Below are 22,712 nucleotides of genomic sequence, written 5' to 3'. Positions count from 1 at the left end.
CCCTACCCGTCTCCTTTATAACCGTGTCCCCGCATACGACCACCTTCGTGTGTTCGGATGTCTATGTTATCCCCTCTTCCCCTACACTACAATCCACAAATTAGCTAACCGCTCAACTCCGTGTGTCTTCCTTGGATACCCATCCAACCATCGAGGCTATAAATGTCTAAATATTCACAAAAATCGAATTATCATATCCCGTCATGTCGTCTTTGACGAAACCATTTTTCCTTTTGCCAATTCTTCTTCACCGCCTCCAAAATATGACTTCTTAAATGACCACATTCATCCCCTTTACTGGCGAAATATAATGGACCAACCCACTCCCTTAAATCCATCTTCCCAACCCACTGTCGAAATCCAACCCACATCTTCCACCTCATTTGACCAACAAATGGCCCACTCCCACTCCCCTAATAGAACCCAGCTTACGGATATACCTCCCCAACCCCACAACCCACATACTTCGACCCAATCCATTTCTCAACATCATATTCATTCCCCACCTTCAATAGATTCCACACCCACTACCTCCTCCCCACCTCCATCTGACCCTACATTCCCTCAGTTAACTCCCGTTCCCAATACTTCTAATACACATCTTTCCCCCCCACCTGCCAACTCACAAAATATACCACCACCCACGCAACCCACTCGTACTATGCGTACTCGTGCAATGGACGGTATATCAAAACCCAAACAATTATTTAACCTCCATGCAACCTCTCCCGTTCCAATTCCGAAAAACCCAATCCATGCTCTATCCACACCGGAATGGTCAAATGCCATGACTAATGAGTTTGATGCCCTTATTAAAAATGAGACTTGGGAACTAGTTCCGAGACACCCCACAATGAATGTTATCCGTAGCATGTGGTTATTTAAACACAAATATAAATCAGACGGTTCCTTGGAACGTTACAAAGCCCGTCTAGTTTGTGATGGTCGGTTACAACAGGTTGGTGTGGATTGTGGGGATACTTTTAGCCCGGTTGTTAAACCAACAAAGATCCATACTGTCTTAACTTTGGCTCTTTCGCAATCTTGGCCAGTTCATCAGCTGGATGTTACTAATGCATTTTTACATGGACACCTTAACGAGACAGTCTACATGTATCAACCTTTGGGGTTTCGCAACAAATATTATCCCAATCACGTTTTTCGGTTAAAGAAGTCTTTATATGGATTGAAGCAGGCTCCACGGGCTTGGTATCAACGCTTCACAGATTATGTTCTCAGTTTGGGGTTTACGCAAACCAAGTGTGATAACTCGTTGTTCACACTTCATCAAAACCACCACACCGCCTACCTTCTCCTCTATGTGGATGACATTCTTCTTGTAACATCCACTGATGGCCTTCGGGGGTATCTCATGACCGATCTTGCCAAAGAGTTTGCTATGAAAGATGTTGGTCTAGTTAATTATTTCTTAGGAATTCATGTCTCTCGCTCAAAGGACACCATGTTCCTATCTCAACACGCGTATGCTTTGGATATCATTAAAAGAGCAGGTATGCAAGCTTGCAAGCCGGTTGATACACCGGTTAATACGAAACCGAAACTTGGATCTCAAGCCGGGGAACCATTTGAAGATCCGACCCTCAATAAAAGTCTTGCAGGGGCACTTCAGTACTTAACCTTCACTCGACCCGATATCGCGTACGCGGTACAACAAATTTGAATGCACATGCATGACCCTCAGACCGATCATTGGGATGCCTTGAAGCGAATTGTTAGATACATTCAAGGCACCACCGACCATGGACTTACCTTAAGTAAAAACATGGATCTCTTCCTTGTTGCTTATACGGATGCCGATTGGGCCAGGTGTCCGGACACCCAGAATTCTACTTCCGGCTACTGTGTGTATCCGGACACCCGGAATTCTACTTCCGGCTACTGTGTGTATCTCGGCAATAATCTTCTCTCATGGTCTTCTAAGCGCCAATCCATCGTCTCCCGCTCCAGAGGCCGAGTATCGCGGGGTGGCCAACGTAGTTGCTGAAATATGTTGGTTACGTAACTCCTTCTTGAGCTTCGCCGCCCCGTGTCACGTGCTACTCTTGTCTATTGTGACAATGTTAGCGCGATCTATCTTTCTGATAACCCAGTTCAACATCAACGCACTAAACATATTGAACTCGACATTCACTTTGTTCCCGAGCAGGTCCAACGGGGTTGCTTTCGGATTCTTCATATGCCTACACGCTACCAAATTGTGGACATCTTCACGAAAGGTTTACCTTGGGATCTCTTTGAAGACTTTCGGTCCAGTCTCAACATTCGGTCACCTCCTGCTTCGACTACGGGGGTGTAATAGAATACACTATGTTTAGAACAAATTTGATCATATATTGTATTAGTTATAATTTATATTCCTTCCATAGATAGTCACAGTATTGTAAATATATATTTGATGATGAATGAGAATGAGGCAAGGATCCTATAGTGATTATTATCTCTTATAGTGATGAGTCCTTGAACTAGTTCTAAAGCGCCATCATACTATTGATGTTTGTTGTGGATGGCCTGAAATGCTAGGGTCTGGATTACTAGATAGACAAACCAAAAGATAAGAATGCAACATCAAGTAGATTGTAAATAACTAATTATTTAATGGATTAAAGATTTTTAGCTTAACCGGGAACTATAAGAACATGTTCTAAGTAAACGACTATGGTAACAAAGGGAGAGCATAATAATGACCATTATTTGAGATGTCAAGTCTCACACGATTGTCAACTTCAACTTTTTCGGAACCAAAATAAATGAGAATCGTTGAAGGTATTGCACCCACATTAGTAGCTGATAATATTGTTTTATGTCATGCTTGGTTTGTCATGTACGGAACCTTTGTTCTTATACAATGAAAGGATTACAAAGGATTTGTAAAGAAGTATTAATTTCAAGAGGAAAAATATTTTCTACTTCAGATCGAATCAACAATGACTATGGTGCTGTTTGTTTTTCTTCTAAAGAACTTCTCCACCTTTTTTGTCTGCACCGAGAAGAGGACGCGCAAACGTTAGGCTCTGCAGTGTGTTTGTTTTCCGAAGACGTTTCATTAAAAAACGTCTGCGCGTCCTCTTCTCCTAGAAGCATTTTTCAAACCACTTCCCACCTCTTTTCCTCATTTTCTTATTTTTTCACCAGACAACACCTTCCTTCTCCTCTCAAACCCTTGGTCCACCCTCCACTCCTCCACCCGTCTCCTCCATCCTCCACCGCCGGCCACCCTCCATCGCCGCCGCATCTCTCTCTCTCTCCCCACAGATCCGCGGCTTCTCCTCCAGCGTCACACCCTCGCTGCCGGCCACCCCCACCCACCACACGCCTCCTCCGGCCAACCCCGTCCTCCGTCGCCACCGCCCTGGCCAGACACTACCGCGCCTTCGTTGCCCCATGTAACACCACGTCCTGAACCCTCTCAATTTTGGTCTAAATATACTAACTTAGAAAGTACAGGGACCAGAAATGATAATTCTAAAAATAATGTCCTGCCGCGGTACGCGACGGGGTAATATGTAACCCATCGCGTAGCGCGATGGGGTTGATGAGTCACCGGACACGTGTTAATACCGTACCGACACGTGGCGCAATATGACATGACACGTGTCAACACCGCATAAGGCGGTGTACTTTTGCGGCGTCGCGGCGACCAGTCCCAAAGGGCCGGGCGCGGTACGCGACGGTGTCCAGGATTGGCTATATAAGGGGGGTGACGGGCATGAGCTCAAATCATCCCAAAAACACCTTCCTTTACACACACATAGCCTTGGAAAGCGTGCCCCGTTGCCATAACGAGCCGACGTGCTGTTTTCTCGATATTCGTGCAAGAAACGAAGTTATAATCAAGAAACAATCACATAAGCGAGTAGATCAAGTCCTGCCTTATCGTGTTATTATTCTAAGCATCCAATCTAAGGTAGGAGTTATGTTTAAGTTATTTGAATTATAGCTTATACTATCAATCGAGGCTATGGCCTTTAACCTTGATCGTATTTTACAAACATTCATTCACAATCATGTTTTCATAAACGTTACTTCATGATAAAGTAATGTTAAACGAAAGATATATTTTGACGGGCATGTAGTAACTAGAAGGGGGATATCACTAGTAATTCGCATAAATCCCAATCAAACGAGGGACCCGTTTACTTACCTGGAGAAACTTACCAACGTGATAGAACCTATTAGGCCAAAACATGCTATATCAAACGTCACATAAAACTAAGTGTTTTCATTCACAATCAAAGATAAACGATTTCAAGGTTAAGCTTACAATCATAGTTTAACATCATTCAAAATATTCATACGAACCTATTTATGTATAGGTTAAATATCATTCACAGTCAATCAATCAATCAGTCAAGGTTTACAACACTGACGGTACAGGTGAATACGTTAACCTTTTTAATCACTCAAAACATATTATGCTCAATGAGACGAACGGGTGTTTGTCTTAGCAAGTCAATCAATGTCTACATGAGATCATGCAATATCTAAAACTTTATAATACAAAGTAGAAAATAAAGTCAACTCAGACCGAATACACATGTATCTGGATTCAAACATAACCGTTCAGCCTAACCATTCTAAGACTACGTGGTCGCGGGCTAATGGTCATAACTAGTCTCCCGGAAAGGGCTACGTGGCTTGGGAACAATTTTGTGTGTAGGGCAGTGGTACATAGACCAGAAGTAGAAATGCTTCTGCTGAGCTTGTAGAGAAAACTATATTTGTATTATATTGTCATTCAAAATGTTTTATTGAGTCATACGTGTTCACCAGCATATAGCTGACGTATTTTTTCAACCCATTGCAGGTAATTAAGCTTAAGTAGCAATAGAAAGGATTGGAGTCTTATGAAGATAGTATCGCGTACAAGATGTCTCTATTTTGATAAACTAAATCCTTGTAATATGAAACTTATCTTTTGTAAACTAATACTCGGGTATTTAATTCCCGAGTAAATTTTCAATGTAAATTAATATTATATTCAAACCTAAAGTCTTCCGCTAAAATCAATCCAATACTCTGATATATTTACAAAACAGGTACCAACTTGTGGTCACACGCCTAGGCCCTAAGTCGGGGTGTGACAGGTTGGTATCAGAGCCATCAGTTTCAGCAAATTAGGTATTAAACATTAGTACCTAGGCTTTAACCATTATTATTATCATCTTTATTGTTATTCGTAGGGATAAGATAGGATTGGTAAACCTCCTATCCCTAATCTAACTAAAATGCAGATGTCTTATATTAACTACTTTGGTCGTAGACACCGAGTAGCTATAAGATCAGTACCGACAATCATTAACGAACCATCCGATATGGAAATTAGCAATATTTACTACACTAGCTTTTTCAATCGTGATCAACCAATCAATCCGGTATTACCGTACGGGAGGCAACCTGTGTATCTCCCAGGAAGTCAACAATGTCCAATCGAAATCTCCGACAATACCGAGGACAACGTTCCCCAGTATTACCCCTCCGACATTCCAACATACCATCCTTCCGAGAAACAGGAGGTACAGAGTAAAAATAAACAAGAAACTGAATCGGAGTCATCAAGTTGGATGAATTGTCACTCAGATCAAAGGAGATGGCAATTCGGATCACCACCATTGGGTTATCAATACCAGATCCCACCGACTATAGCTGAACCAAGTCGGAAGCCTAAAATGAGGGTCAGCTTACCATACAAAAAGAGATCAGTTCAATCACCAATCAAAAATCCTTATGAATCTGAGGAAGATCCCGAGGAAGAGGAGGATTCCAAGAAAGAAGATGAGGAGAATCAATATCCTTATTTTCCATCCTCTAAAGGATCAATACCATCGATCTCCCAGCAAGCAAAAGAGATGGAGGAGGCAAATCTCATCGAGGAGTTTTACACCAGCAACATTCCTGATGAAGAAATGCATGCATACGTTGCTAACCCACATCTCTATCCACAAGAGAATGCTTATATCTTTCCAGCCGCATCCGCACCAACGGAATATCCGAACCCGCCATATTCGGTGATGGATGAGCTGAGTAACGAGAAAGTGGACAAAAAGAGAAGAGGGAGAAAGATTGTCAAGAAGTGTGACAAGATGAAAAATCTTGTTACAAAATGGATTAAGGATTAGAACTCATAGCTATGTAGTAGTTGTTATGATCTTTTTCTTGTAAGATAAATAAATGTAATATAAAGTGTGTCTTTTCTGAAATTTTATTTTATTCATGTAACAACATGTCTAAAGCAAACAATAATCAAGAAACACAAGTAAACAATAAATGAAAGACAATCGAAGAAATCATGCAAGAAAAAGTAACTGCAGAAAATATACAAGCCATACCACAAAACTATGTGCTTGGTATCCGCGATCTAATAAAAGAGGCTGTGAATCCAATCTATGAAATATTGAAAAATGATCAAAGTCATACTGCCTCGCATTCCAACAAAAGAACAAGTCGAAGTAAGAGCGAATCTGCTACTTCGAAAAGAGAATCAAAGAAAGAATCTAAAAAGGAATCGGAAAAGAAGGAAAGTAAGAAAGAGAAAGAACCGAAAAAGAAAGAAGCGAGTGATGAAACCTCGACTGCTGAAAACAACCTCCATGAAAAGACAAAGAAACTTAAAATACACGAGGGTTGTGATTTCAAGGTGTTTAAAGTCTATAACCCCAAAGAATTTCACGGGGATAAAGGAGTGATACATACCCTCCGATGGTTGGAGGAAATGGAATCGATTGTACTAATAAACAAGTGCACGGAAAGAGAGAAGGTGCAATATACCTCCCAGATGTTCAAGAGGGAGGCATTAGAGTGGTGGAATACCCCGATTGGAATCAAGGGTAGAGAGAATTTATATAACCTAGACTGGGCAACATTAAAAGCTATGGTAATGAAGAAGTTCTGTTCAATTAACGAAATGGATCAGATTCAAACCAAGCTGTGGAACCACAAGGTTTTGGGAACCAATCTCAAGGAATATAACACCAAGTTCCTTGAGTATTGTAGAATCGTACCTCATTTGGTTACTCCTGAAATCAACAAAGTGACGCGCTATATTTACGAGTTGCCGATAGAGATCCGTGACTTAGTTCGATCACATATGCCGACCACAACGGAATCTGCCATGGAGCTGGCCGGATATTTGATGGACGGGATGTTGAGGAACCGATATGAGAGAAATAAAGATGAGGGAAAAACAAGTGTGGGTGGAAAGGTGAAAAAGACGGAGAAGAAAAGAGAAGGGGGATTTGTGTATAGTCGCCCCATGTTGGTGCATGTCGTGTAACAGATGATCTTTTGTGTTTGTTAGAATTGAGAGCAACGGTCAAAGGGGAGACTGTTGGTGCATTTTGTGACCGTCGCTATGCAATTCTGTTCAGCGTTGTGGAAGTACGAAGTTAGAGCAACTTCGCTATAGGCGAAGTTGTAAAACTTCTGCCATAGGCGAAGTTAGAATAACTTCTCCATAGGCGAAGTTGTAACAACGTCGCCTACAGGCCCAAGCCCGCGAAGTTTATATATATATACGTGTGTCTTGTTTAGGTTTGGAGATCCAGAATTTAGTGTGTGTTTTGAGTAGTTTGTTTGTTTAGAGAGAGTAAGAGACTAGGAGAGTCGTGTGAGACGACCCGAGGTAGAGCTCACCTCGGGTCAGTCGTGTTTTCTGTTTGGTTACGGTATGTAACGTGTTTTGATTATTATATAAGAATCCGCAGATTTGATTATCCCGTTCTTGTATTTGTTCGTGTATTTGTTCGTGTACGTGTTTGTGTTCTTCATCTTTACACCAATAAACGAGTCTAGGAGGATTCCGCACTCCTATACCTCGTGCGGATCTCGTATCGATCGGCGACGCCCCCGGGGGGACTTACATGAGGTCCCCCTCTTAACTGATGATCTTCTGTTTGCAGTCAACCAGCCGTGTCTGAATCTGTCATGTAGCTTCACAAATCTACCAATCACCCAGCGTCTTCCATATCAGATCTCCCCTTCAGTGTAAGCTTCTCCGACAATATAGATTGAGGTCTTTGAAATGCATGCATCCTCGTGCCAATAGATCATCTCAACCAATCACGTGAGTCCATCTGACTTCACCAACACGTGAAGTTGGGCTTCCTCCACAACTTCACCAACTCGTCGGCATACGATAAGGTTTAATCTTCAACTACTCAACATCAAGTGATCAATTTCATCACAAAACCACCTTGACAGAATCTAACACATGACCATTAATTAATCCGAAGCATCTTCAATCACCAGGGATAACGATCAAGAACATAAACACTTTAGTTCCCGATTAAATCCAACTTGTTCCAGAATTTTCACTCTAATAAATAAGCATCACGTTTCAGGATCCAATTCTCGAACGCCTTGAAAATAACATAAATAATATGCTCTGACCGCAATCCAGTAATGACAAAAACCTTCAGTTCAATTTGACTTTCTTCAGTTGGTCAACCTCGAACAACAACAATTTCATTGCCCACAAACACCCAAATATGTGTCAATATCCAGTTTCAATCAATATCCCATTCTCAAACTCAACTCCATATCTAGAGTTGACACGTATTTGTTCACACGTAAGACCCAGAGATAACAAGTTTCACTCGTTGACGGAACAACATCTCCGGTCTCACAATAATCGTGTACACCTGGCCATACAGACGAAAACACCAAAATACTCTTTTTTTTTTTTTTTTTTTTTTTTTTTTTTTTTTTTAACTTCGCCTGTTCATAACTTCGCCTGGCTATAACTTCGCCTGTCCATAATTTCGCCAGACCTTATATCTTCGCTGAAACCCTACGAACAGTGACGGCAACTTCGCCTGATGAACAATAACTTCGCCTGCGGCGCTGTTCGGCCAGAAACGCACAGAAACGTGCCAGAAACACCAAAACGCAGATCTCGAACCATAGCATAAGAGCCTAAGGCTCTGATACCACATGTAAGTCCCCCCGGGGGCGTCGCCGATCGATACGAGATCCGCACGAGGTCTAGGAGTGCGGAATCCTCCTAGACTCGTTTATTGGTGTAAAGATGAAGAACACAAACACGTACACGAACAAATACACGAACAAATACAAGAACGGGATAATCAAATCTGCGGATTCTTATATAATAATCAAAACACGTTACATACCGTAACCAAACAGAAAACACGACTGACCCGAGGTGAGCTCTACCTCGGGTCGTCTCACACGACTCTCCTAGTCTCTTACTCTCTCTAAACAAACAAACTACTCAAAACACACACTAAATTCTGGATCTCCAAACCTAAACAAGACACACGTATATATATATAAACTTCGCGGGCTTGGGCCTGTAGGCGAAGTTGTTACAACTTCGCCTATGGCGAAGTTATTCTAACTTCGCCTATGGCAGAAGTTGTTACAACTTCGCCTATGGCGAAGTTGTTACAACTTCGGCGAAGTTGCTCTAACTTCGTACTTCCACAACGCTGAACAGAATTGCATAGCGACGGTCACAAAATGCACCAACAGTCTCCCCTTTGACCGTTGCTCTCAATTCTAACAAACACAAAAGTTCATCTGTTACACGACATGCACCAACAGTATTCTTATAACCAAGGGTTTTGTTATCTAATTTTCTTTAATAACTCAAACTTCTTTTCTTTAATACTTTCTGAAAAGTACTGCGGCTCTGATACCAATTGTAGGTTCCCTGGACGGATCGCACGAGATATCTCGGTCTACTCAGGTGCGGAATCCCTGCGTAGATCGTTACGAGTATAGAACACGAATCACACGAACACACGAAACGAACACACGTTATATATTATAACTCAAACACGTGATGTAATATCACTGTTACAGACTCTCGTCCTCACGTTACAATGAACTTGAACAACTGACACGAACTTAAACAACTGTATCAACCAAGCCGTAACCTAGGACTATTTATACACGACAACTTCGCTTGGCATGTTCAGGCGAAGTTGTCCATAACTTCGCTTGACTAACAAGTTCGCCTGTTAAGCGAACTTGTCAGTAACTTCGCTTAAACATACAAAACATAATTAAACATTACAGACTCGATTACAGACACTAGACTATGAACTACTGACATTATGCACCAACATAGCTTATGGTAATTTGTTTGTTGTTACAAATCAAAACAACAAACAAATTCACACCTAACTTAATATACGTTCTAGGTTAACAAATTAAAATTGTATTACCTGATTTTTGTACGTTTTGATGTCTGTCGTTGATCGCTTTTGACCTTCGTTCTTTATCCTTAACAACAAGCTTCGTTGAATTAGGATTTTCGGCCGAGCTCGCATTCAACTCCATGGTGTTTCGAGGTACTCCTGTTTACTGCAAAAACGTATTGAAGAACAAATTGGGGGTGTTTGAAAACTAATTTGGGGGAAACTATAGAACTGATTCGCGGAGTGAGAGGTTAAATTGAAATATTATCTGGACGGAATTGCCCTTTGATAACCAATATATTGTCAATTTCCTTTTAATTACAACTTTGCCACCGCGTTCTATTGTACGCTCCAGATCCTCTCGTACGTAATGTATGATAGTATATTAGTGTACATTAACCACCCCCTATATGTATATAAAGGTAAAGAAGGGATTAAACGTGTCAACTCATGAACCCATCTAGTTGACATAGTATAACCCGTGTAGTTAAGTGTTTTCGTGAGTTTGGCCTGAATCCGTATAGCATATACCCAAACCCACAAATTGTATATTAGGTTCGTGTCACCTTCTTCGTGTAAAATACGCATCCTTAAACTGTGAAAAGGCGAGGGGAGGATGTGCTAGACCACAGGGCCGGCCTTTAGGGAGGGCGGGGTGGTCGACGGCCCCCGGCCCGACACCAGGTTAGGCCCGATATTTTTTTAAAAAAAAAATTATATGTATTTTTATGAATAACAGGATGTATATTTAATGTTTAAAGCCTATTACATAACAACTAGTTTGGCTTAGTGGCAAAGAGGTATTACTCTCAACCAAAAGGTTGTGGGTTCTAGTCTCATTTGGAACAAGTTTAAGCTTATTAAGCTTATTTTTATATAAAATTTTTTTACACAATTCAAATCATAACTAAGTATGGCCATCTAAAAATTTTATTGTTTAAAGCTAACAAAATACTCATTTTGCTTGAGGTCCAAAAAAATTTTCGTCTTCGGCCCAAAAAAAATTTGGCGTCACGGAGCCGGGCCTGCTAGACCATATATAAGATATTATTTGGTAAAGATGCTATTTGACAAAATTTTCGTCGAATATGAATTATTATTTATGTTTCGGAAAAAAAATATCTTAAGTCGACATGTGATCAGAGCTATAGTTGTTAAAACTTAAAACACTAAGTCACTAATCAACTATAAAGTAGAAAATTCACAAAAAAGTTGGTCTAAATTACATCGCCGGATACTTATAAATTGGTTATTTTTTTATTTGTTATTTACATTTTTTTATACACCATGAACTAACATCTATAATTTGTATATCGTTTATTTGAAAGTACCACAAGTGCACAATTACTTATCTTCACTTTAATGTTTAAACTATTAGTTCACCCAGCAAATTGTTACATGTGATGCGTTTTTTGGCATGTTACAAAGTTAGGAGTAGGTTTAGTAGAAATGTAGAATTATGAAAAGGTTTCACATATATATAAAATATGAAGAGTAGGTTAAATAAGACAAACTAAAAGGTGATGTGAAAAGAAAACATATAGATATAGGTACAACATTTTCTTTAGACACGTTGTACATGTTAAATAGTTTTATGATGTTGAGATGAAAATTACTATTTATATAGCTAGGTATGATTTCTTTAGTTTGGAAGAAAATTTTATTGCAGGTTTCATCATCATCATTCGTAATAAATATACTAGTAGAGTGCATTTGCTTCACGGCGGGTATAAAATACGACCATACTACGATTGATTATAAGAATTCAAAGTGCTCCAATTTTCGTCGTGAAAAGTGTTGTATGCTTTAGTCGTTATCAAGGATACGATTTCATTATGTATGCCTACGGATTACAATTATAAACTCTAAACAAAAAATTACTAAATTGCAAAAACGATAAATTAAAAGGGTTTTTGAATACAAAAACCACATTGTATAATTTAAAAACAAAACCACGCAAAAAATAAATTAATCAGTTTGTATTTTTTATAAGCACTAAAAATGTGTTAACTGTAGTATAATGAAATAGATGTAGTACCCTTAGGCCTTAACACATCAACATTAGCATGCTTGAGGGCAATTGAAATGTTCTCAACATTAGCTTGAACTGAAGACTCTTGAATTTGTATCCAACTAGGTTTTTAACTTGTCGCTTTGCGGCGTTGTTGATCTATGCTAGGTTTTGATAGTAAAAGTTTTTGCTGCATATGACATAGTTCTAGTACACCCATTTCATCTAAGGTTTAGTAAAGTTTACATAGGAAACTACTACAGTGTTCTTTACAAAAGGCCCATAATGTGGGTTGACATAAACAAAAGGCCCATTATGTGGATTGACATAATAAACTACTGGGTGGTGTTAAGCTGTTAATCAAAAAGATTTGGCCTTGTGTTGCCAATATTTTGTTTTTGTCAATGCTTATTTTGCTTCTTTTCGCCCGGACCTGTATTCATAAATTAGTTAGTAGTATTTCCAAAGTCATAATAATCTATAGAAACAATTAAACTATATGTGTAATTGAGTACCTGTTGTTTGTTGTGATGGTCTTTTGTATTTTGGGTCGGGTGTTGTTGGTGGTAGATTTGTTGTGTTTGCCGTCGTTTTTGAAATATTGTTAATGATAATTGATCTGTGTCCCCTCACTGTGAGGGTAAAGTTCATAGTCATTCCTATCAATGTGGAGATTGGTGGTGGTAGCTTTTTTGAGTCGTAGTTTCCCATGTCTTCTACCATCACCTGGCAATCTGTTTTGAGGTAATCTAGCATTGTTTCATTGTAGATTACAGTGTCAGTTGTTTCTGTGTCGTCAGTTATCTCTGCATTGAGGCAGTACATGTCGTGTATGGCAATTAGTGTTTAGTTGGGTTTATTTGTTTATTTAGGAAAACTGGTTGTGATACTTACCGGAAGTCTGGAGTCATAATCTTGTGGTCTCTGCATCCGAATGATGGTTTCCCATTGTGTTGTATCTGCAGTGTGTTTTTGCATTCAGAACATCGTGCGAAATATGGTCTCAACTTCGCAGATTCTTGCGTTGCAAGTATATTTTGTTCTTTGATGCTGCATACAAATGTTGTTATGAGATTTGACTTTTGTATGTTTTATTGCGTTTTTATTTTGTAATTGCTTACTGAGTTGTACTGAGGTGGTTTTTGCAGCAGCAGACGGATTGTGATTGGTGTTGTGTGTTCGTTGTCTTGCTGTTCCAGTGGAAGCTCTAGTAACCTGTTTTTTTTATAAACTTTGTGTCAGTTAGGAATGTTTTATGAATGTCCCAAAGAATATGCATTGTAAAACTAAAATTGTTTACCTGTCAATATGTTGCTGGAAGTAGTTGCCTGCTGGATTGACAATAATTTCTGTGATATGGGTTGACTCGAGCTGTGGAGTACCTGTTTCGATACATGAATGATGCTTAACTCATGAGAATTATCTTTGAAATAAATAAACAATTCAACACAACCAATTGAAAACACATTCTGTCTTATCTTTACATCTGTTAATAGTGTGTAAATGTTCCCTTTGATAAGTTAAATATAAGTTCTTTTGCTATGACAATAAGTCAAGATGGTTGACTTGGTCGAGTCTGAAAAGGCGTGGGTTCAAATCCCACTCACGACAATAATTTTTCTTCTTTTGCTATTAATCAATTTTCATACTATTTGAAACTCAAAAATCGTAATTAAGTTTAAGTTTGATTCAAGGATCATTTATGAGTTTGATTAAAGAGACAGAACTTGTTTAAACCAATCTGTTGACAATGCTTTAATGTTTAGATGATCTAAATACATAAATCTAGTAAATGTCCTAAAAAATGTAAACTTTTTATGGTAAATCTTCGTAGGCAGCAGGGTCAAGTAAGTTTGTGATTGTGACTATTAACAATGTTTTTACATACCTTCATATTCTGTGACTCTCGCTGATGCGATTGCGATTATATCCCCAAAAGAAGTTGTTTCATCAAGTTTCTTTTCAGGCCAAAGGGTTATGAGAACAGTGTTGTTGCTGTTTCACATGAGAATTGAGTGAGTTAACTTGTTTTTGCCTATGTTGTATATAATGGTTTGAGAGAGTGTTTATGTTTACCTTGTGTCTTGTATTTTTATCTTCCGCACAACTGTCAGTTTGTTGATGCTTTGTTTTTCCTTATGTTAACATCTGTCAGTTTGTTCTTGATAACGCGTCCAATGTAATCTGGGATATTTTGTTAACAGTGTTAGTTAGGGGCTGTATTTTTTTTAATTTATTTTTATCATGTATATGTTACCTGTGAGTGTCTCCTATGATCCAAGACGTTGTTTTAGGACATCATGGTCCACGATATCGTAGTAACATTTCGGGATAGTGTCATCAGATATCAGCTCGAATTCAGCCTTGAGTCCAATTTGTATAGAAGCAGCGTGTGAAGTAACTGACATCGACCTTCTTGACCGGATTGTCACATAGTCGGTGATCTTGTAGCATGATTGTACCTGAATCAATGATTCGAAGTGTGACCTGTTATGTAAGTCTGCAACGGCGTCCATTGCATCACCCTGCAACATGATAACAAATGTGATTGTTTTGATCAATGTATTATATGAAATATTAAATTCACCAGTTAATTTTTTATGTTGTTTGTTACTTACATACTCGTCAACCAGTAGGTAGCATAGCTCCGAACGTCTGCCTTTTGATATCCATTGTTTTAGTACCCGAACAGTGATGATTCCTGGCTTTTGTCCTTCTTTTATATCACATATGCGTATCTTTGTCATTTCTGTTTGAATATGTAAAGTAAGAAAATATATATGTTAGATAATATAGTTGTATTTTGTATGTTAGTAGCTGTGTGCTGTATGTATTTCATCTAGAAAATCAGTATATACTACGTTTTTTGTGATTTGGGATTCTTCATTATCTTGTGGGACTATTAAAATTTTTAATGATTGCGGTGAGGTTGCTCTTGATAAAGCGACGTATAGTTGTCCATAAGCAAATACCGGATGTGGTAGGTATATGCCTATTTTGTCTAAAGATTGCCCTTGGCTTTTGTTTATTGTCATTGCGTAGCAAAGTCTAATCGGGAATTGTGTTCTTTTCATCTCAAATGGTAATTCTTTGTCTTTATGTGTTAATGTTATCCTAGTTAGATAGACGCGGCGTCCTATAAACTTTCCCGTCATGATTCGTGCCTCAACTATTCTTGGTAGGAGTTGTGTGATGATGAGTCTCGTGCCATTACATAAGCCGTCAATAGCGTTTAGGTTCCTAAGAAGCATTATAGGCGCACCGATCTTCAGTTCTAGAATGTGTGGTGGTAAGCTGTTGAAGTTAAGAAGGTTTAGGTATTCAACAGGATATAGGGATTCGTGGTCGTTTTGGTCGCCTGGTTGTGCGACAACTGAGTCAACACTGAGGTACGTTTGTGTCATACCGGGGCTGATAGCGAGGATTGATGAGTTTAGTTCATTAACTGTTTCGTTTTTGTGGCAGACGGTAGCTTTTGATGACAAAGTAGTCGCTGATGGTTTTTCTAAAGTTTCATTGTCGTAGATGAACTTTATGAGGTCTGTTAATGCATCCTCTTTGTATGGTACCAAATTTTGTGCAGGGATTTCAATTGTTTTTGTAGTGTTTGGGTCAACAGGGTCTACTGTTCCTATATTCCCGTCACCTACCTCTACTTACCATGACGAAAAAGAGCATATAAGGTCTCTTTGTTGTATTGTAAGGTTAGGTCTATGAAGTCGCATGTTTTCTATCAGTTTGAACACCTTGAAGTGTGGCCAAAGGTGTGAGCTTGGAATGGAAGACGCTATTATAGTTTTTTTTGGTGCCTTAGGTACTATGGGTAAGGTTTGTCTGAGATCGCCACCAAGTAGCATAGATCGGCCACCAAATGGTAAGTGATTGTTGTTGAATATGTCCCTAAGAGATCTGTCAAGCGTTTCGAAACACTTTTTATCACTCATTGGCGCCTCATCCCATATGATAAGAGTTGTTTCGTTCATTAGTTGTGCAAGTTGAGTGTTCTTTTTAATATTACATGTTGACTCGTTTGTCATGTCTAATGGGATTTTGAACCTGGAGTGTGCTGTTCGGCCTGAAGGCAATAGTAGTGAGGCAATACCAGAGGCGGCAACCGCAAGAACAATTTTGCCTATTGAACGAAGTGCAGCAATAATGGTTGTCCATAAGAACGTCTTGCCTGTGCCGCCATGACCATACACGAAGCATAAGGTTTGTTGTCCTGACGAAATAGCAAGCATAACATGATCATATATCAACCGTTGTTGCCGATTAAGTAGTTGCAAGGAAGACATGTGTTCAGCAGCTAATGATTGTCGGTCGTAGTTTGTTTCGTCCATAAGTACCTTGTTTTGAAGTCGTTGTAACATGTTAGCGTTAGGCATTGGCAGCCCGTAATCTTTCAGTGACTTGCAAGAAGGACTTGATTGTAGTAAAAGCTCTAGTTCATACAAAACGTACTGGTTTAAGTCATATTCATTACGGATCTTGTATGTACGTTGACCATCGTCTCCCATTTTTTGCCAATGTTTGTTAAGAAGTTCAAGTGGGTTTGAGAGATCACAGTACAGAAGCATTTGGACAAAAAGAGCGCGGATCTCTGATGTAGAAGCCCAACATGATGCCTCGTCAATTGCGGATGACCATTCTTTGTCATCTCCTACGAGGCCTAGAATCTCACATGCTTGACGGAATGTTGGATAGCAATGACCATTCACAGTGCGTATGCAAGCATAGGATTGACAACCCTTTTGATATCCTAGCAACATACGCAAGTAAAAGGTTTCGCCGGAGCTTGGGTGTATGTAAATAATTCTGCCAATAGTGGGTTCAGTGTCTAAGGACCGTCTGACCCAAGATCTTGATTGTGGTTTCCATGAATACTCTGTGACATAGTCTATGTATCGTAGGTGATGGCCGGAGTTGTCATGGTTGTTGTTATGTAGCCACGCTGTCAATGTGGTTCGGCCGTTGAAAGTGTTGGACGAAACATTATGGAGAAGATCATTGTCCCTGAAGGTAACGTTTTGCATGTTCTCTAAATGAACAGCGAGGGATTGAACGGCTGGGTTTCTTTCATGAATACGAAAATTGAAGATTCTCCATGATGCTTCGTGTGGACGTATGAAACGACCGTCAAGGAAATTGTGGATCTCATTTAGACGTGACAGTTGTTGTTGTGAATTGTCTGTCGGGCGTTGCGTACTTGTTATCGTGTAACGGAAACGATCAACACCCTTTGATATGTATTTGAAAAGATACTTGATAAGCATGCTCCAACCACAATACTCAACATTAATGTGAGCCATGAAATGCAAAGAAAGAGTACGATTATAAGGGACCACGAATCCATTGTCAACTTTTACACAGGCTTTGACAATAGTGGGACCATCTGATGGACGTTTATAGTGCACATAACCGTTGTCGTCAATTGATGTTGATTCTTGGTAAGCTTTAGGGAAACTCTTGGATCAAGTGCCAGATGACATACATGGGGATGTTGGCTTAAACAAACCACAGGGACCATGTATCATCAGGTCAGTAACAATTTGATACAGGTGAGGATGAATGGAAGGGTCCGGAATTTGGGCAGAAATGTACCGGTCAACATCCAATTCGTCCCTAATCTTGTATGCATGAGTTACCCACAGCAGCAGGTGGCAATGGGGAAGACCTCTTTTCTGGAACTCAATAGTGTATACGTCTATTATATCATGGAAAAGATGACGAACTTAGATAATAGTGTACAAAAGACAATACATAATTTAAGAGTGTGTGTATAGTAATAGGAGTAACCAACCTGCAGCAACAGTACCAAAAGGTTTTTTTGTTTTTAGGAATTTGACGAAAAATTTGACTTTCATTTGGAAGACCCTAGCAATTATGTCTGGACGATCTTGAGGTTTTGGCGACGGAAATCTTGACATGTATCTTTTAATTTCTGGCCAGTTAACATTACATGTAAAGGTAATGAAATATTGGGGAATACCATGTACTCTACAGATGGCAAGTGCATCTTGATAATGCTTATACATATAACGTGGCCCTCCGGTGAACGAAGATGGGAGGAACATGCGTTTACCAACGTCTCGAGCTTCAGTGTCACCACATTGTACTGCATCATGTATACCTTGGAGGAGCTCACATCGGAACAAATTTTGGTTGTTTCTTATATAGTCCAGCCTGTTTTCCTCAATACATACGTAGGCGTCAACAATGTATTGTTGCGACAGACGACCACCTCTCAATGGTAAGGTGTGTAGATTGTGTCGGTCATGTAGGACATAACTATAGTACATGTTGACAGTGAGTCTTTTTTTGCGTGTACCATCGGGAAGACGTAGATAGAGATTCGGTGACCATCCACTATCACCATATGGGTGAAGTAATGGGTACTGGAGTGGCATGTACAATGGGTGTAGTTTGCTTATTCGTTGTACCCTTTCATCTTTATGACGAATGACAATGTCATACTGATGACATGTCGCATCATCATCCGAAATAATAGCCCCGAGCGTGCCAACAGATGGTCGGTCATATGAACGACTCCTATCAGAGCCATAAAGACAAACACTAAAACTGGGGCTATCAACAGAAGAAATGAGATCCCTAGCGGTTCGGAAAAGTTTGACTAACTCATTGCAATGTTCAAGAGCTTTTGACAATGCAGCAACAGTTTCAGCATTTAGACAACAATGAGTGTCATCAGTAAACGCATGAAGTCTATTGGAGATTTCATTTTCAGTATCATAAATATACATCTGCAAAAAACGTGGTCTTTGGTTTGGAGGAGGACAAAGAGAACCTAGCCAGTGATGAATCTGGCCAGATATCTTGAACACATAAGGACCAGATCCTTGGTTGATAATATTGTCAACTTTAGCTCCAAAAGAAGTCATAGAAAAGGCAGAGTTGTAAGCCCTAATGTTTGTCATGAATTCAGACTGCTGGAAAAGATGGACTATAGTTATATAAGGTGTTCTTGGAAGCGGAAGGACAACCGTGCCACCCTTGCAACACTCGTTATATTTGAGATTTTGACGTGAGGATCTTGAGACTAAGCGCTCATCATACCAGAAGAGAGCACCACATGAGGCACACACGTGTTCACAATCGCCATTGTCAATGTAGAAAGGTGACACAATATCAGGATGGCGATCATCAGAAGTCCTACTTGAAGAGGGGTTGGACGACTGGCGTATATTGTCAGCTATAGGAGTCAAGGAGTTTGATGGTGACATTTGACAATTAAAACGTTGCCGTTTACGTTGTGACATGTTTAGCAGATAACTTTATTGTCAATAGCAAAATTACGCCCCGTTTTAAAGGAGTTGTTAATAGAAGTAGTTTACTTAGTCTAGAATATCACTACCTAATATTAAACAAAAAAAGGAATACATAATACATACCTGATAATGCAGTAAATCCTCTTGTGCTATAACTACCAGCAGCCAGAATGCTTGACAACAGCTGATCCGACAACATACGATCCTTAAAAAGAGATTAAGCAATAAAACATTATAAAGAAAATCTGAATGAGAAATTCCTAAAACATTGAAAATTAAAGTTAAATGGTTGACAAACAACAAACATTAAATATTATATACTGAATCAATTGTTAAATATTGCTCTGATTGAATGAGTGGATATAATTAATAGCCTCTGTTTTATATAATTCAAACTACTATTTTTATATATCAAATGGTAATGTTTGCATAACACAAACAATAACAACTCACATGTAACAAATATGAAATGAACATGTATAAAGGGGTAATTTTTCGGTAATCCGTTAAGTGGCTTGCACTTTCTTAAACCGACCCAAAATGGAGTAATTGTCATCCCTATATAAGACAAACAATCAAAATAACCCCCAACATGCAACAAATAATCAATTAACAAGTAAATTGGCAACAGGCCCAAAAAAAACAAAAAGCAAAAGCATAGAATCATTATCAACAACTATATAAATTGGTCGGAACAACATGCATTTGGTCCAACAAAGAGAAAATCACCACCAAAAATAAATTACCTTTAGGTTTTCAACTCGTCCGATGCAGGAAACACTTTGTTAGCTGGTGGTCAGACGAACTATAGAAAACAATAATGCAGCTGTATATAGAAGAAAAGAAGAAGAATAAAGAAATGAAGGGTGTACAGGACACGTAAGATGGTAAAAACACGTGTATAGTCCATAGAGTAAATAAGTGTTGTACAACAATCAAAGCATGAGAAACAACTCTGTGAAGCACCTTCCTCCCAATCTTATAATTATATAAATAAGTCAGTTTATTAGTTTTGACTATATCAACTTTTATCATGCCAATTTTCCCCTTGTGACTAATTAGTCAAACATCAACGTGCAGCTCAAGTTCTTAGATTTAACACTTGTGACCAGCAATGAATTAATTACCTTACCCAAGATTAATCTCAACTCAAGTAGCAGAGTTACCTTACAAAGATTTCGCTACATCCAAATTAAATACCCAAAGCTTACTAACGTCTTCTCCTAAAAGTGATTTTGCCTAATATTATTCTGCAACATTGGCTAATAATTAATTATACATCTCACAAAATTAAAACATACGATAAAGTCTTTATACAAAAACAATGATGATATTTATGTGTATAGCCAATGTTGCAGAAATTAGATATTGTACAACTTAATTTTTACATAATCCGTATATACCTTCTAACACTCTATGGCACAACTTTATCGCTTTTGCATTACCAACTATTAATTATCTTTAGAACTTCCTTTATGATTTGATGTGCAAGATGATTAGCTGCGGTATACATCTAGGAAACGTTAATATGAGTGTTCATTATAAGAAAAGTCATATTCTTAAAATACAAAATACTAAGGCAAAAATGTAAGACAAGCCTGGATCGAGCTCATTTAAGTAATTGATAATATTTAAAACCACAGGTGTTTGCAATTTGCAACAAGGGCCGGCCCAACAGTGGTTGCAACCCAAGCAAGGGCTTTGGGTCACATGTTTTCTAAGGCCACAAAATTTTAAAAAAAGTCAACATTGGGAGTTTAGTTTTAGGCTGTGAATTAGTACACATGCTTAGCCCATGCAAATGGAAATAGTAGCAGTGTTCATCGGAAATGAATATATATACTTTATTTTTGGGATGTGAATGAATAAGAATAAATTCAAATTAGAATTCATCAACATCCATAATCATCGTTTCTATTTTAAAAGTTTGCTTTCATATTTACGGTAAATACTCATTTGTAGTGCCTTAGCTCTTATATTATTTTATATATAGTAAACATATCTCCTAGTAAATAATAATTTTGATTTTCAAACTTTTGCACTTGCATATGGAAACTGTTATCATACGTTATGACGGATTGTATTTGGTATCAATTACAATCTGCTAAGAATTTTTAAACATTTAACAATCCAATTATTTTTTTTCTATTTACAAACACACAAGTATCTAGGGTACTAAAAATATCATCCTTTTACAAGTCAGGGTAATAATGAAACTAAGTAAAAAAGAGGCCCCAATTTTTCGTTTAGCTTTAGGCCTCCTAAAAGGTTGGGCAGGTACTGTTTGCAACTCAAAAAATCATAGGTTACTAAAGGTTTTAAAGATTACTAATAATAATCTTTATAAATCTCTCGGAGGACAAATCTCTTAGAGGACATGGTTAGGGATAGGCATGATTTGACATGGGATGAGAGGATTAGGCATGATTTGATAGACTTAAATCTCTCAGAAGACATGGTTAGGGATATGAATTCTTGGAGAAGTAGAATTAAAGTTAAGGATTCTTAGGGAGAAATGAATACCTTAGGGGGCCTCTATTTACCTTTTTTTTGGTCACACACCATTATGGTATTTTCTTTTCGTATATATATAGGATCAGGATCATGAGAGAACTTTTTTGAAATTGAGAACCATGAGAACTATTTTGGACCACAAAAAACCCGAAATTAAAAAAATAATTAAATAAAAAAACACACAAAAATGAAAAAAGTAAAAAAAAAAACCAAAATTCTTATTTTAACATCCCGGTTTCATAAAAAAACTCGGTTTAGCCAAATTATATACACATATGTATAATATATACATATATGTACATTTACGTGATTTTTTTATACACATGTGTATAATTTAAGATAAATGACACTGTACATATGTGTATATTACGTAGCTAAATATTAAATAAAATTATACATATGTGTATAATACGACGTTTTTTTTTATTTTTTTATTTGTTTTTTTGTTTTTTTTAATGAAACCGGAATGAAATATAAGAATTTTAGTTTTTTTACTCTTTTAAAATTTTTGTTATTTTTTGTTTTATGATTTTTTTTAAATATTTTTTTCAAATGTATTTTTAGTGGTCCAAAATGGTTCTCAAAGTTCTCAATTTGCAAAGGATTCTCTTAGGATTCTTACCCTATATATATATATATATATATATATATATATATATATATATACTAGCTTTAGAGCCCGTGTAAAACACGAGATGGTATAAATAATTAATTTGCAAATAA

The 22,712-nt window shown here is 38.2% G+C and overlaps 1 protein-coding gene across 1 annotated transcript; it reads right to left on the bottom strand.

Annotated features, from left to right (window-relative positions):
• Nucleotides 1-12,793: 12,793 nt before the first annotated feature.
• LOC143530961 (uncharacterized) lies at nucleotides 12,794-19,430 on the bottom strand. The gene is made up of 8 exons (XM_077026369.1): nucleotides 18,179-19,430; nucleotides 16,008-17,581; nucleotides 14,596-14,714; nucleotides 14,078-14,184; nucleotides 13,490-13,571; nucleotides 13,311-13,404; nucleotides 13,084-13,148; nucleotides 12,794-12,938 (listed from the first exon to the last, which is right to left on the bottom strand). Exons 1-8 carry the CDS (start codon nucleotides 19,428-19,430, stop codon nucleotides 12,794-12,796), a joined length of 3,438 nt encoding a protein of 1,145 aa, XP_076882484.1.
• Nucleotides 19,431-22,712: the final 3,282 nt, after the last annotated feature.

Source organism: Bidens hawaiensis, unplaced genomic scaffold (genome assembly GCF_021521415.1).
Source record: "Bidens hawaiensis isolate Kalapana, Puna unplaced genomic scaffold, B.hawaiensis_p1.1 tig00009067_1, whole genome shotgun sequence".
NCBI classification, from domain to species: Eukaryota; Viridiplantae; Streptophyta; class Magnoliopsida; order Asterales; family Asteraceae; genus Bidens; species Bidens hawaiensis.
The sequence above is the reverse complement of the archived record's forward strand: the minus strand, read 5'-3'. Positions and strand labels throughout refer to the sequence as shown.

What these genes read in the sequence shown, in the direction of transcription:
- LOC143530961 (XM_077026369.1), bottom strand. Translation starts at nt 19,430, where the DNA reads ATGTCACCATCAAACTCCTTGACTCCTATAGCTGACAATATACGCCAG. An exon ending in TGCCATCTGTAGAGTACATG is followed by an intron (nt 17,582 to 18,178) that starts GTATTCCCCAAT and finishes AACGTCCATCAG; the next exon opens with ATGGTCCCACTATTGTCAAA. An exon ending in GAGAGTCACAGAATATGAAG is followed by an intron (nt 13,572 to 14,077) that starts GTATGTAAAAAC and finishes GTATCGAAACAG; the next exon opens with GTACTCCACAGCTCGAGTCA.